We start from the raw sequence: 19002 nt of genomic DNA, 5'->3' as shown, positions 1-19002 counted from the left end.
AAGTGGGTGTGATTCAGCTACTTGGGCAGGGACACAAAGCACTGGTTGGACAGAGCCAGTGCTAGAGGTTTTGGTTTGACCACTTGGCTAAGATCTCAACCCTATAGCTGTGCCAGTGGGGAGTCTTATTGGGGACTTGGAGAGACAGAGAGAGAGAGAGAGAGAGAGAGGGAGAAACCAGCTCCAGACTGACTCTGATCTCTGTGTGCTCTTAAGGGAAACTGCACTTTACTGTGTGTGTAATTATGCATGTCCCCCACTGTTGCCAGTGGTGAGAACTGAGATTCCTTGACTACTGGGCCAGTGCAGGGGTGTGACACCCATTATCATAGGTTGCTTTTTATGGCTTTCATATGCATGGAGAGAATATATCTGGTGGGGGTATCTATACACATTACAAATATTTGTGGTACCTCACTGATGTTTCACACTAACAGCAATGAGATAACAGGAATTAAAACCCCTTTAATTAATTACATCCAAGTGACACCTCCAGGTGCAACTGCAGTTAACTCCTACTGACCCCTCTAGGCGAATATTGCTTGTTCATACTTGCATCAATAATTCCAAAACCATGCTATGTACAATGTTTTAAAAGATTTCATCTTAAGGTTTACACAGTGGGAAACTCAACTGCATTACTATTTGACATCTATCTAGTGCAGATAAATAGATATTAACTGTTATTTTTATTATATTAATTTATATAATTTTCACATTTTTCTAAATATCTCAACAACCAAGTAACACTGACAGAACTCCTTAGACTTGTCTGAAAGCTCTCAGCTAGATGAATAAAATATTAATGATTATGTGGGCAACTTAAGTAGTTGCTGAGATACTGTAAGTTGTTTACAAAATATTACAAATGTAATAGTTGCTGTGTTTACTGTGACTTATAAATTCAGTTTAAGACCCAGAACCTAAAGAATACTACCACTATAAAAATAGTTTGTGCTGAAGAGTTTTCCATTTATACTTCTTTCATAACCCCTATGGTTCCAGAGATATGAAGATTTGTTTGAAATGTGATGACATCATTTCATTCTGTCAAAAGGCTTAGGCTCAGCTCATTGGAAGTTACAGTGCAAACTTCCTGAGCTCCACTGGCGGGAATGAGTTGAGGCAGTTTTACATGCAATTAGATGTTTTTCAGATTTACTAAAAACACCCCCAAATCTCACAATAGCTGTTAAGAAATTGCAGGAATGCTTTACATTACAGTATTCTATAGCCACGGGCGACCACAACTTCCCAGACAGACTAGAACAATTTTACATGGAAAAAAAAGTAATTGCTTAACATGTGTTTCTGATTACTATGTGTAGATTTTTAAACCTCTGACAAGAAGTAGCCATTTACTTGACGTTAAACCAAAACTGGTTACAGAAACAGATAGAGGCTCAATTCTGTTAGTATACATAAAGAACTATGGAACTAGGACTAGTGTTTCTATATATCAAAATCTAATATTAGAATTTATTAAAAGGAACTCATTAGACCCGCAGTGGTGGTGCTGCGGTAGCACTGTCGCCTCACAGTAAGACTCTGTCTGGTTCAATTCTCAGCTAGAGCGTCTTCTGCATGGAGACATGTGAATGGGCATACCTTCATTGAAGGTTTTGCGTCAGGGCTGGTAACTCGGCACGTAAAAATCAACTACCAATCATTAGCGGACTGGAGTGATCTGCTGGAACTGTAAGGAAGGATGAAATTTTGTAGTGCAGGGATTTTGGTTGGTTGAGTTATGATTCTGCGAGTTAGAGAGAGTTGGTTGTAAATAATAATATTGGGAAGTTCAAGCCAGTCTAGTATCCTTAAAGCTGTACAATGATATGTTCTATATGGGCAGTCAGATGCAAACTTAGCAATTTTATAACATGCTTCTAGCTTAGATAGGTCAGTTTTCCTAAAATTAGCTAAAATTGGAGAGGCATATAGTAGAGAGCAGATGGGTTTGTACCAATGTAATTTTGACCATTTTGGCCAGGAACCTTCTGTGCCTATATAGACTTCCAAGTTTCTTATGGACTTTTTTATTGTTAGGGAGACATGCAAGTCAAATTTTAGGTTACTGTCCATTTCCACTCCAAGAAGCTTTGTATTATTTGTCAAGCAGATGACAGTATTGTCTTTGGCTATTATGTTAAATAGTGGGCATGAGATAGATATAGATGTCTTGTTAGGTTGGAAGAGTAATAATTTAGTTTTGTTCGGGTTCAGGATTAGTTGGGCATTGACAAACCATGTTTCAACAGAAGCGAAAGACTCCTGTGTTTGAGAGTGAAGAGCTGACAGAGAAATGGCAGCACAGATAAGTGTTGAATCATCTGCATACTGTATTATAGAACCATGTGGAGTAGCTGTGTGCAGATTATTAGTAAAGAGGGAGAAAAGGAGAGGGTCTAAGACAGATCCTTGGGGGACACCAATAGATAAAGGAAGGCATGGAGATAGGTCACCTTGCCATAGAACAGACTGTTGACGGCCAGATAAATAGCTATTAAACCAAGCTGTGGCAGATGGTGAGAAGGATAGTTCAGTTAATACATCTATTAGTTTGGAATGGGAGACCATATCAAAAGCTTGTGACAGATCTATAAAGATGGCAGATACAAAGTTCTTATTCCTGTGATGGTTTACGGTATTAGTGAAGGGTAAGAGAGCAGTAGTGGCACTATGCGATGGGCAAAACCCATGCTGAGTGTTTGAGAGAAGGTTATTTGTTACTAAGAATTTCATGACTTGGAGATGAATACACCTTTCGAGTAGCTTAGAAAGAGGTGAAAGAATAGCAATTGGACGATAGTTTGTCAGTTCTGTGGAAGGTCCCCCTTTATGAAGTGGGATTACATGGGAGATTTTCCACAGTTGAGGAACCTTGTTTTCGAGAATGGATCTATTTATAAGGATTGATACTGGGAATAATAATTTAATAAGAGAGAGAATGATGGCTGAAAGTACTTTGTGAAACCTTTTTGGAAAAATTGATGTGATTTCAGATCTAGCTGCAACAGCACTGAATAATAAATATCATAACTGTCCTGTACTTGAAGTGAATGATTCAAACTTTATTAGGTCAAATTCAGCAGTGGCACCCAATAGCCTTAATGTTTTACTCTTAACAAGAATTAAAAATCAACTCGTATCATATCTAATGCATCTTTTTCAACGTTTGTAACCTGCACATATTCCAGACCTGTCAAACATGCTACTAACGCATTTCCCAAAAAGAGAGACCTTAGTAAAACAGTAATTACTGGCCTCAGGTTTGAAAAGAGCTGTTGGCAAATGCTTTGAAATGTCTCCTTGAGTTTATACCACATTCATTTAAACGTCTGATGTAGTTTGCCAATATGGCTTCTGGGGTGGTAGAGCCTGTTTAACCAATACTTTGAAGTTTTATGTGAACATGGTACTACTCTAGGATTAGGAACAAACATAATTTATTTTGATCTTGCAAAGACCTTTGATGGTGCCACATTTTTAGATTGAAAATATTAGTTGATGTGAAAGTCACCCCAACATTATTAACTAGGTTTCCAATTGGCTCAGGAAGCATTCAGATAGAATTAGAATATATAATCAAATTTCTTTGGAGAGGATAGTTTAAAAAGGAGCTCAATAAGGTTTTGTTTTCAAGCAGTTTCTCTTATATTTATGGTTACATTCCCTAAACTTAACTGGGTGTCTGTGTTTGCAGATGAGATAAAGAGAGGGTTGAGTATTACTAATATGAATTACCAATATAAGCTGCAGGACTATCAGGATACCCAGTACAGCTCATCAGTGACATGTGCAGTTCACTTTCATATGAAAAATGTATGATTTTACACACTGTAAATCAAGTTCCATCTACCCATATTCTGCACCAATGATCATATATTGCTGCTGTAGATACGTGAAACAATAAATTACTTGGTGTATTAAGAAAAGAAAACCTAGGGGAAAAAAAAACAGGGAAATCATATTCCATAAGAATTCAATTTATTGGATGCATCTGGTAAGGCATCATTTGAACTCTGAAAACTACACATTAGCATTAGATTTTGAAGTACTATGATACTGTCTTCATTTAATCAACATGCAATTATTCAAACCCAAAACATCAAAAACTGTTGGAGGTTGTCAGTGCTGCTTTCAAGTTGGCAAAATACAATTTTCAGTGGGGAGCAAACCCCCTGCATCCACCCCAACGTGAGGGCAACCTCCTCACCCTTGAACTATATGCACACAAACTTGGAAAAGGGAGATAAAGTAAGGAAATGCAGCATTCACATTCTTTGTGCTCTCCAAGTCTAAGTGCCATGAAACGATGCAGGCAACTTTTCAGTCACAACATTTTGGGTACCAAAGAGCTTGATGGTGACAGACAATAGGCTCCAAGGAGACTTATTACCATTTAAGTATTTTAATGCTATTACCTTAGAGGTAATATTTAGGAACAGCAGTGTGAACTAGAAAAAAAAAGTACATACCTCTACAAGTGAACTCTCACAGCACTACATTTAAGAGAAATTCCTTTCTGAACAGGGTTACTAGAACCTGGCATTCCCTGCCAGCCTTAAAATGTGTTATATTACATACAGTTATTATTAGGTTACAGCTATATTCATAGTATGGAGATGAAGACTATGAACCTTGTTATTGGATACAAACTCCAGATGACCTCTTTGAAGAGTATAAGTTTGTTCTCCAAAACACAATGTAACACAGATGTTTTGCACTGATATCATAAACTCAACACAAGTAACATTTGTGAACAAAGTGATAACACAAGGGCTACCTATAGTTCTCTGGTGGCTCTTATGAAAGACTTTCTACATCTGACAATTTCAACCTTAAGCAGGCCCTTCTCCATCAAATGGTTTGTGTCATTTGCAAACCCTTTTCTACCTAGTAGTGCATATCTGCACTATGGAGACTTCTACATCTGTGTTTGTGCTCATTCTAGGTCCTCCTACAGCTTACAGTGTGCCTTTCTCCATCTCAATGGGTGAATCTGTGGATCCTTCTCCAGCTACACAATGGCCACTGTGGGACCTTCTCTGTGTAATGGTTTGTGCTTATTCTCCATTTAACTGTGTGTGTGTGCGTGTGTGTGTGTGTGCGTGTGTGCGTGTGTGTGTGTGTGTGTGTGTGTGTGTGTGTGTATGAGAGAGAGAAGGATTTGCAGTGCACTGTTTTAACGCTGTGTGTAATGCGAGTCCTTCTCCAGCTAAGTGCTTGCTTACTGTGGGGTCCTTCTTTGTGTAATGGTTTGCGTTCATTCTCTTCTCCATCTAATGGTTTGTGCCTGCTGCAGGTCTTCTCTGTCTAATGGTGCGAGTCTGCTGGGGGCCCTTATGCATCTGACATGGTGTGACTCCTGGATGTCTTTGCTGGTACTGTGGCCTTTCTCCATCTAACAGACTGTTTCTACTGTGATGCTTCTTCACTGAAGTATTTGTTGTGTTGGCCCTTCTCAATTTAATGGAGTCTGTCTGCTTTTGGTCTTTCCCCATCTAACTGTGTACCTGCTCAGTATATGAGTTTCAGCTGTTCTGGCATTCTTCCATGAAATACTGCTTCAGCAATCAGAGACTGGAGTCCAAGCTATGTGTAGTGCTATGAAGGATAGGTAATGTGAAAGAAAGATATGAAATGCACTTTGACACTTTAAGATCTGGCTAGGATTAAATGATTACAAATACGTACAAAAATAGGTGTGGAAAAAAACACACCAGATACAGTAATGGGGTGTGGGGCACAATAGCAGAAGTTCTAAATGAGGTTATGCATGTATTTATCTCTTACCTTAGATCTTGCTTCTCATACAGGCTCAGTGGCTGTTGTTGCAACAAGTGACCTTGCTGACTCCAGGACAGCTTCTGTAGCTCAGCCTTCAAAAGTTTCATTTTTTCTGAAGCAAAACAAAAGATATTGGACATGAACCCAAGTGTGTCAGCTGACAGATGAATAGCATTCCCTTCCCACCAATGAATTGAAACAAAAGCTAGTCAGCAACATCAGCTGACCCGGTACATCATATAGGAGTAGACAAGGACGCTGCCAGAAAGCAGCAGAACATTGATTTTATTTTTTTTCAGGAGCAATTTGGGAGCATTATGACACCTACCATTACTACCCATTTGTGCAAATGGAAGCCCAGCACATGCTTCGCATATATGCCTTAAAGAATAGCAGTAGTCTGAACATCACTTCTGCAGACCAACACAGCCATAAATGTGCATGTGAACATGTAAAAGACACAAATAAGACATACATCAATACCACACTTCTTAAGGATGACATTAAAGTTCGTTGCTGCCTATTGGGATGGTATCTCAAATTGTTATTACATGGCATTTACCTGAATGAGAACAGGGTGCTTTTTTTAAGATTCCAGCTGAAACTAAACTATATTATAAAAAAATCTAAATACTTAAATAAGCCTGTATATATTGTCTCACCTTCAGTAACTCCAAATAATGTGTACGATTTATGCAAAAAAATGCAAAACAAAAAGTGAAATGGCAATTAAAAAAGTAACTAGCATAAAAATAGCTATTATTATATTCATATTTCTATAGTGTGTGCGTGTGTGCGCGAGCATCTGTCTGTCTGCTGCAGCTCACTCATGTCTCTATAATGCATTGGCATCCTATGCAGGATTAATTTTCTCTGCTTTGCACCCAGTAAGTACTAGGATGCATTCTTGACTCCCCATGAGAGTCAAGTGGCTACAGTGAGTCTGAAAATTGTAGAATAACAAGTGTGTTGTACTTTTAAGAAGTATTTCCAAGATCTGTGTGTGCATATAAATACCAAGCACATGTTAGCTTCAGTGCCATTTTTAAGGTGCAGCCAGAGTGTTAACATCTTTGTGCGTGATCGCTAGTTGTTTTTAAGTTAAAGGTACTTAATCTCATTTATGATGTGTTTGTATACAATAAAGCTGCTTGAAGAAGAACCCATGATGCTCGCCTGTTTCATCCTGACCTGGTGAGCGTCATGGTATCAGAACAGGGATTGCGAAAACTATTCTTCAAAGCCACAAGGTGCAGAGGCGATGGTGAAAGCAAACTAAAATAATCGAGACCAAAAAAAGGGCCAGAAACAAGTTAAAGGTAAAGAGAACACAAACCCGAATGATTTATTTATTAAAAGAGGTAAAATGGAGCACTACAAGGGCACAAAACTATTATTAAGTAAACGAATAGCACAGAAACGTTTAGTAAACAAATGAGAAGCATAAAAAAAGCTCCTTAGTCAAACAAAATGTTTGAAGCAGAGTTATTTGATGAAACGAGCATTACAAAAGTACATAAAGGGTTCAGAATTACCTTAGAATTGTAAAACAAAAAAAAGTAAAACGAGAATGTTTAGAGTAAAAGCAAGCAGAAGAAAGTGTATTGGGCATGAAAAGAGATTAAATGAGCAAAGAGGGCATAAAGGGCACATTAAGAGATTCAATGAGCAAACAGAATATAAAAGAAAGGGCAGAAAAGGGCACATTGAGTGTAAGTGAAACAAAGGTGACTGCATGTATTTTGACATAAATTACTATTTCGCATTGATTGAAGCCTTGAATAGCATAACTACAGTTGTTCGAAGTATCTCAAAGTGTGTAAAAGTGCTTACTGTGTGCTTATTACTGTGCATTTATTCCGAAGAGTTTGCTGAGTGCAAAGTGCAACTATTTTGTGAAGCGTAGTCAAGAGCAGCCATTTCAGAAGTTTCTTGTGCCTGGGTGTGTCTGTTCACAGAGTGCCACCATTACTGAGTTTCTCTTGTACTATACAGAGTTACTTGGCAAAGTACAGTTCTTTTCAGGTATTTCTCACTTTGAGCTTCTTCTGCCCAATACATTCACAAATTGCAATTATTTTGAGACAATACTTTCGCAAATTGCAATTACTTTGAGACAATATAGTCGCAAGTGCAATTACTTCATTTTATTCGCAAAGTACAATTACTTTGAGACAGTTCATTCATAAGTGCCATTACTTCGAGATAGTTTATTTGCAAAGTACAGTTGCTTTGAAATGTTTCTTGCCTTCAAGCTTCTACTTCATAGTTTATTCGCACCATGCAGTTGTTCAAAATGTTTCTTAAAATGATGATAAATGACTTTGGCAGTAAAATGATAATAAATGGCTTTAGCATTAAAACGATTACAAAATAAAAGGCTCGTACAGTAAAATAATGATGATGAATGACTTTAGCATTTAAGCCATTACAAGATAAACGGCTCATATAGTAAAATAATTTCAAGGCAAGTGGCTTTTACAGTAAAGTGAGTTCAAAGTATTACAGTGCCCAGGAAACTTATTTCACAAAGTTCAGTTATACAAAGGCTTGTTGTGTTATTACAAGTGCTGGCATAAATTTCAAGCACATTTATCAGTGTATGTACAAGTGTATGCATTCATACATATTTGCAAGAGTTTTCACTGAGATATATTAATATGGCAGACAGATTTCGCAAGCCACAACCACTTGTGTTTGATTAGAATATTGCAGAAAAATGGAGAGTATTTGAGCAAGAATACAATACATTTATACTAGCAGCTTATTCTGATAAAGATGCATGTACCAGGGCATTCATTTTGTTGAACCTGGCAGGGTCAGAAGCCATTGAAAGGGAGTGTTCATTTGTATATGCAAAGTCCAAAACAGAGCAGTGAAGAACACAGCATGAACTGGCTCTTTTAGGCACTCTTATTGAAAATAACAGCAGTAAAAATAGGTAAGCGCTTTCACATCCATAAGATGCTCCCTCAGACCTTAAGGTTTTTTCTTGCCCTAACCTGTCAGGAGCCCCCAGGTGGGAGACAGGCTCTGGTGGAAGAACCCCACTAGTAGAAAGTAAATACCAATATGCCCCTTGTAAGGAAAGAGAAGAAGAAGAGGGGGATGGAGGGAAACCAGGACTGCAACAGTGAATACACTTGAATATCTACATTTATGGTAAGTGTACACACAACTGTACTATGTTATTCATGTTTCACTGTTGCAGTCATCACATTTGGGTTGATTCCCAAAGCTGAGGAAATGGGTAGAGGCAGTCAAGAAAACTAGGGTCTGGGTAGGATGCCCTGCAAGACTGCAGAGGCAAACCCTGCCCTGGATTTGGAGAAGACAGGCAGGTGGTAATGTTTGGTAAAGGTGTGAAAAGATGTCCAAGTGGTGGCCTCCAGGATGTCCCTGGTGGGGACTACTCTGAGGAAAGCTGCAGAGGTGGAGGCTGCCCCAGTGGAGTGAGTCCTGACTCCCCTTGGGGGAAGGCTTTCCATGTTGCTTGCAACAGAAATGGATGCAGTGTGCTATTCACTTTGAAATGGTTTGTTTGGAGATGGCTTTGCCGTCTGCCCCTGCAGCAAAGCTAACCAGCAGTTGATCAGACTTTCTGAAGGATTTAGTCCTGTCTAGATAGAATCTGAGCTGTCCGTGCACATCTAGAGAGTGCAGGATACTTTCTCCTTGTTCTGTGGGTTAGGAAAAATGGTGGTCAAATGAATAGATTGGCTGATAGTCACACTGGACACCGCCTTGGGCATGAAGGACGGGATAGTCCTAAGGGACACCCTGTCAGCATGGAAGATGATGAAGGGTTCCACAGCCATGAGTGCTTGCAGCTCGGAGACCCTTCTGGCTAAAGTGATGGCCAGAAGGAAAGCTGTCTTCCAGGAGAGAAATTTTAGCTCTGCTGAAGAGGCTGGTTCAAAGGGGGGAGGGTCAGCTTTTCCAACACAAAGTTAAGGTCCCAAGCTGGAGCTGGTGCTCTTCTGGATGGCCTCAAGTTGCTAGCCCCTCTTAAGAGCTGTTTGATCAGAGGGTGTGAGAAAAGGGGATGCTCAGTGGGAAATGAGTAGAGATAGCAGAGGCATGAATTTTAATAGAGGAAAAAGAGACACCTCTGTATAGCAGATCAGCTGAGTAATCCAAGATGAGAGGGAGGAAGGGCTGTGCCATATTGGCTCCTTTAGCCTGAATCCAGGTGCTGAACATTTTCATTTGCCAGCATAAGACTTTCTAGTGCTAGGGCATCTGGCCTCATGTATGACATCTAGAACCTGTAATAAGCCAAACCACGAACTAAGTCCCAACAACCAAAAGGAAGAAAGCAGTAAGCACTGTGGTAGTCCAATGAACCTCTCCAAGCTGTAACTGTAGATAAATCCTTTATTAAACACGAACAACACAATGAGGTAAACGAAACACTGATAAATCAAGAGCTTTCGCCTGCATAGATGTCAGGCTTTTTCAAGATGAAACAGCAGGGTAACCAAGTTCATTTAAATAGAGGCTTTCAGTGATGATTGTTTCAATTAAACAATTACATTAATTAAATTAAATTAATTGAATTAAATTGATTGTAATGCTTTGACCAACACCAAGATGTAAAATATACTTTGTTGAGATGGAAGCATGGTTGTGCACAATACTTTTGATTTCAAGCAAATAAAAACATGTTAAAATACAAATACGTAGATGTTGTCTGACAAGAGCTGTGAATACAATCTTGTAATACTGAATACTATCAGTACATTCTAAAGTCATTGAAAAAACATTCTTAGTTTAAATATTTTGACTATTATAAATAACATGGACGAATAAAAAATGAAGTCTGATTTCATTTTTTATTCGTCCATGTTATTTATAATAGTCAAAATATTTAAACTAAGAATGTTTTTTCAATGACTTTAGAATGTACTGATAGTATTCAGTATTACAAGATTGTATTCACAGCTCTTGTCAGACATCTACGTATTTGTATTTTAACATGTTTTTATTTGCTTGAAATCAAAAGTATTGTGCACAACCATGCTTCCATCTCAACAAAGTATATTTTACATCTTGGTGTTGGTCAAAGCATTACAATCAATTTAATTCAATTAATTTAATTTAATTAATGTAATTGTTTAATTGAAACAATCATCACTGAAAGCCTCTATTTAAATGAACTTGGTTACCCTGCTGTTTCATCTTGAAAAAGCCTGACATCTGCAGCGAAAGCTCTTGATTTATCAGTGTTTCGTTTACCTCATTGTGTTGTTCGTGTTTAATAAAGGATTTATCTACAGTTACAGCTTGGAGAGGTTCATTGGACTACCACGGTGCTTACTGCTTTCTTCCTTTTGGTTGTTGGGACATCTAGAACCTGTTGACTGAGGTTGGCAGACTGATCAGGTGTTTGGGAATAAGCCAAGTTGCCAAATTGAGGGTCTGCAATTGGGGATGCATTAATTCTCCTTCCCTCTGGATCAGGAGATTTGGAATCTGACTGAGATGCCATGGTGGCAGTGGACACAGGCTGCGCAACAGTGGGTACCAGTGCTGGTGAGGCCAGTCTGGAGCAATAAGAATTGTCCTTGGCTTTTCCTCCTTTATTTTGAGCAGTACCCTGGGGATGAGAGGTAGTGGAAGAAAGGCATAGACCAACAGATTGACCCAGGGGAAGGACAGGGCATCCACTTTCCAAGTCATGCAGTGATGCTCCGTGGTGCAGAACTTGCTGAGCTGATGTTTGGTGTGGGAGGCAAAGAGGTCAACCTTTGGGGTGCCCCATTTCTGAATTATCAGGATGAAAGTTCTTTTGTCAAGCTGCCACTCATGTGGGTCCAGAAGATTTCTGCTTAAGTGGTTCGCCAGAGAGTTTTGAGAACCTGGTAGGAATTGTGCTAATAGGTGTAGTTGTATGGCAGAGGCTGTGTGTCAAAGGGTCATGGCCAGCCTGCATAGAGGGTAGGAGTGAGTCCTTCCCTGCTTGTTGATATACCACATCACAGTGGTGTTTTGATCAGGAAAGCCCCTGGGGAGGGAAGAGGCTTGACAGCGGTCAAGGCGTGCTGGACAGCTATCATCTCTTTTTGGTTGATGTGCAGATAGATTTGCTGTGTGCTCCATTGTCCCTGTATGCACCTGCTATCCAGGTGTGGCCCCAGGCATAGCCTGAGGCATCTGTGGTGAGGGTCTGGGTGGCGGGGGGTGGTGAGGTACGGTAGTCCCTTGTTGTGGGAGCATGCTGTTCCCACCAAAGAAAATCTTTTCTGAGGCAAGGTATCATGGGTATAAGAGTCTCTAGGTCTTGGCAGTGTTGACACCAAAGGCTTTTTAGGTACCACTGAAGTTTCCTCATATGCAATCTGGCATATGGAATGAGTAAAATGCAATATGCCATGAACCCCAGAGCTTGCAGGAGTTTCCTTGGAGATTACTGGGGTCTGGTGGCTAGTTGTGAGAAGTAGGCTGTCAGGAAAGTTTGCTTTTCTGGTGTAAGGAATGCCATCTGGGATGCTGTGTCCAGGCTTGCTCCTAGGAATATAATCCATTGGGTGGGTAACTTGTTTGGATTTCTTTTTATTGACTGTATACCCTAGGGAGGTTAGTAGGGACTTGACAAAGGCTTGAGCAGCTTTTCCTGGCTGTCTGCCTGAATTAGGCAGCCTAAGTACGGGTAAATCTGGGTATTCCTTTGTCTGCAAAAGGCAATGGCCAGAGCCAGACATTTTGTGAAAATTCTGGGAGCAGTAGATAAGCCAAAGGGAAGTGCAGAGAACTGAAAGTGCAGAGATCCTGCCCTAAAACGGAGATATTTTCTGCATGATTCCCTGACAGGAGTGTGGAGGTAGACCTCTTTTAGGTCTAGGGTGCCTAGCCAAGCATTCTTGGAGATCAAGGGTAGCAGCTGTTGGAGGGTGAGCATTTTGAATTTTGGTATCACCAGGAAGGTGTTTAGAATGGATAGATCAAGGATGGGGCGCCAGATGCCCTCTTTTCTGGGTACCAGAAATAGTCTGGAGTAGAAACCTTGGCCTTTCTGTTCTGCAGGAACATGCTCTATTGCCCTCATAGACAGCAGGAAAGGACTTGCTTTTGCACTTCTGCCCACTGGTTTGGAGGCAGATCTGGGAACCCTTTTGGAGCTGAAGGGTGTGGAAAGAAAATTTGTATCCCTGGGGCACTATGTTCTAGTGGTCACTGGTAATGGTGGCCCAGGTGCTTGCATGAAAGGAGAGTTTTCCTCCCAGGGTAAGTGAAGGTGGGCAGAGGGGGGTGGTGGGAGAGGAGAGTCATTGTGAGTTCTTACCATAAGGGGGTGGCTTGGAACTCCCTGGTTTTGAAGTGGTGGAAGTCCACTGTTTAGATCTCTGCATTCCCTGTGACTGCTGTCTGGGGTGTCTGCTTCCATGGGATCTGCACTGTACTGGCCTGGTGGGAGCAGGAAAGGACCGGGGCAATGCCTGCTGAACCTGGGTGGCTGGACCTGTAAGAAGTCCTTAACTGTCTGCATAGATTTTGCTTTTTCTTCCATCTTTTTTAAGACCTCTTCTGCCTTAGTGCCAAATAAGTTGTCTTTGTGCAAGGGAGCATCCAACAATTTAGATTTAACATGGTCTGGCAAGGGCTGTTCCTTAAGCCAAGCATGTCTTCTAAGGACAGAACTGGTGACTGCTGCCCTGAAAGAAGCTTCTAGGGCATCAAAACCACAGTGCAAGGTGTGTTTGGTTACTTGACTTGCAGAATGCATTAATTCTTGTAACTCTTTAGATTCTGCACAAGCAGGTAAGGAAGACTTTTTTTTGTTTGAGGAGTTCCAGGGTATGTTGCTGAAATTTTAGCATATGGAACTGGCAAATTTACTGCTCTGATAGCAAGAGTAGCAGAGGTGTATACTTTCATACTTTTTTTACCCTGTCTAGTGCTCGGGAATCCCTATCTGAGGGGGTGGGATTCTTAGCAAAGGTAGCTTTAATTCCTTTAGGCCCTTGAGAAATTACCTCAGGGTCAGCAGTAGGATTTTTGAAAAGAAATTTGTGTGAGTCAGGGACTCTGTAATACCTGTCTAGTTTTCTGGGTGCAGGAGGGAGGGTGTCAAGAGTCAAACTGGATTCCAGGAAAACATCGTCCACAACATCCAGGACTAGGGGAATGGCTAGGGATCTGTGCTGTGTAAGATCTAAGAATTCCCCGAGTCTCTTTTTAGACTGAGGGTAGTCCTGACTTTCCCATTGGAAATGCTCCCTTAAGGTATGAAGAATTACCCCAAAGGAAAAATCCTCTGGGGGAGAGGTTGAAAGAATGGATTCCTCTGCATCAGAATCCTCATAAGCAGAGAGGGGTTACATGTCTTCATATTCAGATGCATCAGAGTCACCACACTCCTGTTCAGACAAAACTACAGGGGACACATCTCTCTTTCTTTTGGAAGGGGTAGCTTGGCTTCCCCTGATCAGCATGATAAGGTCTTCCGCCATTTGAGACTGAGGCAAGGAAGCAGGTGCCCGTGTTTGGGTCATCGGTTTCTTGGGTGTGGTTCGTACCCGGGGCCCAAGAAACTAGGTAGTTTTTGAAAGAATGGTAGACGCGAAAGATGTCGGTTTGTGTCGAGAATCGGTAGTGTGATGGACTTCCTTGGAAGCTGGTGCCTGCTCAGTGTCTCTGGACCCATCCAAGGGAGAGACAACCGCAGGATCCTTAGTCGAAGAAGAGTTTTGTGGCATATTGGACTCCAAAAGGGTCTTGGTAGCGCCTGTGAATCCACAGAAGAGGGCATCAGGGGCTGTGAAAGCGCATCACTGAGGACTGGAGAACTAACAACTAGCTTAATGGAAGCATCGTCAGTAGGTTTGGACCTGTATGGTCTGTCTCTGTCTTTATCTTTACGTTTTTTCAGAAGATCTGCTGTCGGATGGCTTACCGAAGCCATATCAGAATTCAAGGACTGTAAGGGAAAATATCTAGCTACAATAAGGGCCTGACGAAGTATAGTTCTGGCGTTGAACAAAGCACAGAAGCGACAGTGGGTATGTCGTGGTCTGGGCCTAAGCAAGTGATGCAGTAAGAATGAAAGTCTCGGTGTGGTATTTGCTTTCCACAGGCAAGACAATTGTTAACTTTTTCTGACATTGATTAGTGCAAGAAAAAAGGATCCCAAATGGGGTACTTAGCTTTAGAAGACTTCAGCTTCAATTCAGTTGACAAAATTCAGGTAGAGGCTGACCGGCACTCATGCAAACTGCTTCTGCTTCAGGCTCTGTGGCAAGAAAGACTGATGCAATGGCGTCTGCTGCCTTACTTTATACTACTGATGACCGGACATCAGTCATGAAGCGACAGCAACCGAAGCAAAAATACTAAGCCTCTGGTATTCGGGCCGACTGAGGGCTACCCTGGCAGGGATAACCCACATGTGATGACTGCAACAGTGAAACATGAAGAACATCATGGAAATTCAACACAGACAGTAACCAGAAGTCAAGACTGAATCACAGACTCTCAAGTTGTGAGGTTGAGACCTTTCCACTGAGTCATCATATTGTCTACTTGCATAACAGTAAAACAGTAAACTACTAAGGGAAATCTTGACTTTAAGGATGTGTTTGGTATAATGGTGGTAGGGAGTTTGTCTTCTTCTGTACAGAACAATATATGCTTATGAATGGGGGAGATCAGAGATGCTCCTGTGTCTGTGGGAAGAGAAATGACATTATTTTTCTGTGCGATTTGAAGGAGGCTAATGAGACAGAATTTGAAGATTTGCTCTTTAGTTACACAACATACAGCTTGTCTGTGTGTCTCTCTCTCTCATTCCCTATAACAATCTCAAACTCTAGTATGAAATGGATTATAATAAATTTATATCTAAAATAGTCAAAGCACCTTAAGCCATGTAAGAACCGTTATGCTGCTCATAGTCTAGTGAGGAATGCTCCCCCCATGAATTTCATTACAGCATGCAAGCTTAACATGACTAGTTTGATCAGCAAAATATGTGAAACTAATTATACCAAATTAGACAATGTAAAAACATTGGTTATGAATAGATATCACTTATATGACAATGAATTAATATTTAGAGACATTTTAAACAGTTTATAGAGAAATTAAAGGTAAGTTAGCATAATACAAACAGCTACTTCAATATAAATTGAGAGGAAAAAAACAGGTTTATAGCAAAGTGAAATTTACTGAAGTAAGGAAGCGAGTGAAGAAGAGAGAGTAAGGAGGTTTAAGGTATAAATAGGTGTTTGCTCATATTTAGGGACATAATTTATCCTGGAGTTAAGTACAGAGCCAGATTTTGTCTAGTAAGTCTTTCAGAATGGTTTTAAAGGATTGAGGGTAAGGTATTGCAGGGTACTGATCTGGTGGATACAGGCAAGGAATTCCAGGCCCTTAGCAACATGGTATTTGTACAGACCATGCCCTGCTGATCTTATAGGTTTGTGGACACTGAGGAGTTTTTGGTCACTGGATCATGACGACGGACTAAGAACACAGTTGTGTAGAATGGTATTTAGTATCTGACAAGCAGCTGGATGTTGGCTAATTCTGTAGGTGGTAAGAAGCTCTGCATATATTAGTTGATAGGGCAGTTTAAATCAATTTCGGCTTTCTTAGTGCTATACAGTGGTGGGTTCTGAAAGGGGTATTTGCTGCAAAGTTAGCTTTTGCTTTTTGTGATGCCTGAGGGTTAGTAAGGATGGAAGCAACATAAAGTAGTGAGGGGAGGAGTAAGTAGTAGCAAGTGTGGTTTTAGTTGTACTGGCGAGAATGTTTTTGGTGAGTTTTTTAATGCTATTTTGTAAAAGTAGGGCAAATTTAAGATAATCTCCCATCATCCCCAATAATTTGCTGAAATGTGACTTCAGTGGTTATAGTATTAACAGACAGGATTTCAAATTGTTTTTTCATGAGACAGGAATGTGAGGGGAAGAAAGTAGTAGTTTTTTTTTTTTTTGGGGGGGGGGGGTAGTTGAGCATGAGTTGTAAGTTATAAAGCCGTGTTTCAGTGACTGTTAAAGCTTCCCGAGTAATTTTTTGGAGATGTGCGTACGAGTCTGGAGTCATCTGTCTTTTGTATTAGGATGACGGTTGCATCAATGTGTAGAGGTGCTAGTGAAGATGTTAAAGAAGAAGGGACCAAGGACTGAGCCTTGTGGTATACCAGCAGTGAGTGGGAGGTATTGAGAGAGGGAGGGTGGAGTGCCATTTTACTGACTGAAACCTATTGGACAGATAGATTTTGAATCATAGGAGGGTGAGCTGAGACATACCTAAGCGAGGATGTTTGAAGTAGAAGTTTGCTGTGACAAACTGCACTGAAGGCTTTTAGACCAGTCTAGAAATAAGGGAGAGACTAGTTTGCCGTTTTCTGTAGCTTTATTGACAGTTATCTATAAAGACAGAAGTGCAATATTAATACTATAGGAAGGACGGAAATCATGCTGTGTTGTAGAAAATAGGAGTTCTTCCTGCAGGAGATAGTTTAATTACTTTGGAATACATTTTCCAGTATTTTGGAGCAGGGGGAATACAATTGCTGTATATCTAAATTTAATAATGTCTGTTGAATTTCCTCCTTTGTGTACAGAGACAATGTGTGATTTTTTTTCCAGAGAGAGGGAATGTGGGATTCCTGGACTTACTTATTCATAAGGATTGAAACAGTTTAAGCAATGCTATCGGCTGACATTTTAAAGCACGCATTTGGAAGATTGTCAGCTGAGGCAGAGTATGGTCTGAGTTTAAGAGTAGTTTTATACAGGATGTGGGCACAGGTTTGAAGGTGAAACTGGATGTGGGAACATGTGGCTGTCGAGCAGGTTGGGGAATCCTTGGTTAGGGAAGCTATGCTATCTATGGAGTAAGCTTTGAATTCTATTGCAGTTTCAAGGGATGAGTTATTGAAAGAGGGGTTAGGGTTGAATTAATGGCCTGGATGTAAGATTTCTTTAACGGCTGACCAGAATTTTTTATGGTTATGTTTATTACTGTTATGAAAGTTGTTATAGAATAGCTTTTTAAACACAGTTGTGGAGCATTCTGAAGTCTGAGATACTGCAGTGTTTTTTACATTGTCGGCATTCTTTTCATCCCTTTTCTCTATCCTGCATTAGCATTATACTCTTTTTGGATAGCTAAGCTGCATTATTTGTTTTTAGTCTCTACTGTTACCCAGTACTACAAATGCACATTCATTACACTACATACATATGTTGTTTCACCTTAGTGTAGTTAAACAATGATTGATTTTTATTGTTACAGTCATATGTTTAACAGCTTACAATGGAGAGGTATCTTGTCTACTATACACATAATGAATTGTAATTATTCTGCTAATATGTAGATTTTGGCTCAACCTATCTAATCAAAGAAGAAATAAAGTTTCCACATATCAACTCATTGTTTTCCCATCTCATTTGTAATACTCGTGACAGAATTTTATATCACATTTTAGTAAAATGAATGGTTAACAAATACTAAGGTCTCCTACCCTCCCATCCAGAGAAAGATTTAGACCTCTTCACATCACTCTGTTTTGTTTGCATCCTCCCCAGGCATTTCAAAAGAACAGTCTGAATAATCTGACCTGTGACTTTAAGCCTTTACAAAAATCACATCGTAAGCCATCCCTTTACGAAGGGTTGTCTTTGTACATCATTCATTTCAACTGTTCAAACTCCCCTACAAAATGTTCTTATTCATAACTTCCCCTTTCCTTATCTAATTGCCCCTCTGACCACTTCTGTTTTTCTTATCCCTATCCCAACACTTAGCCACATGTTGCTGTACTACAAAAGTCTCCCCAAACTCTTCACTGCAAGCCTGGCTTCATTCCATATTCTTCACATATCTTATTTCTTTCTCTTAGATCCACCACAAAAAAGGATGAAATCTGCTCTGCCATCTCCTTCACTGCATACTTCTGTAATACATACTCACTATATAAGCTTCACTTTGTTTACATAACAGAGATACTGTTTGCACCTTACAACTTCTACTTGATGTTCCAGTAGTCTTTCAGAAACTACAAAATAAATTCCACTCCTTTTCTACAATAGCTGTTGCAAATATTCCCCAGCTAAAGCTCTCAAAAGGAACTCTTAGCACCTTGGAATTTGTGACGTCTATACAGACACTCCTTCCAGTTCAAAAATTTGCCTCAAAACAAAGTCAAGTACTGTCTTCAACACATCCCCTTAAATATATATGGCTTCCTTTTGGCATAGT

The 19002-nt window shown here is 40.2% G+C and overlaps 1 protein-coding gene across 6 annotated transcripts in view; it reads right to left on the bottom strand.

Moving 5' to 3' along the window:
* Window positions 1-19002, bottom strand: part of TMC6 (transmembrane channel like 6) — a 1104128-nt gene that overhangs the window by 453723 nt on the left and 631403 nt on the right. For all 6 annotated transcript variants that reach the window (XM_044068185.1, XM_044068183.1, XM_044068186.1 and 3 more), the window contains one exon: window positions 5797-5902. In XM_044068185.1, coding sequence (XP_043924120.1) covers window positions 5797-5902 — 106 coding nt within the window. The remainder of the gene's footprint in view (window positions 1-5796; window positions 5903-19002) is intronic.

Source organism: Protopterus annectens, chromosome 4.part0, assembly GCF_019279795.1.
Source record: "Protopterus annectens isolate FY-2018-M chromosome 4.part0, PAN1.0, whole genome shotgun sequence".
Classification (NCBI taxonomy): Eukaryota; Metazoa; Chordata; order Ceratodontiformes; family Protopteridae; genus Protopterus; species Protopterus annectens.
This window is presented reverse-complemented; position numbering and strand designations above follow the sequence as displayed.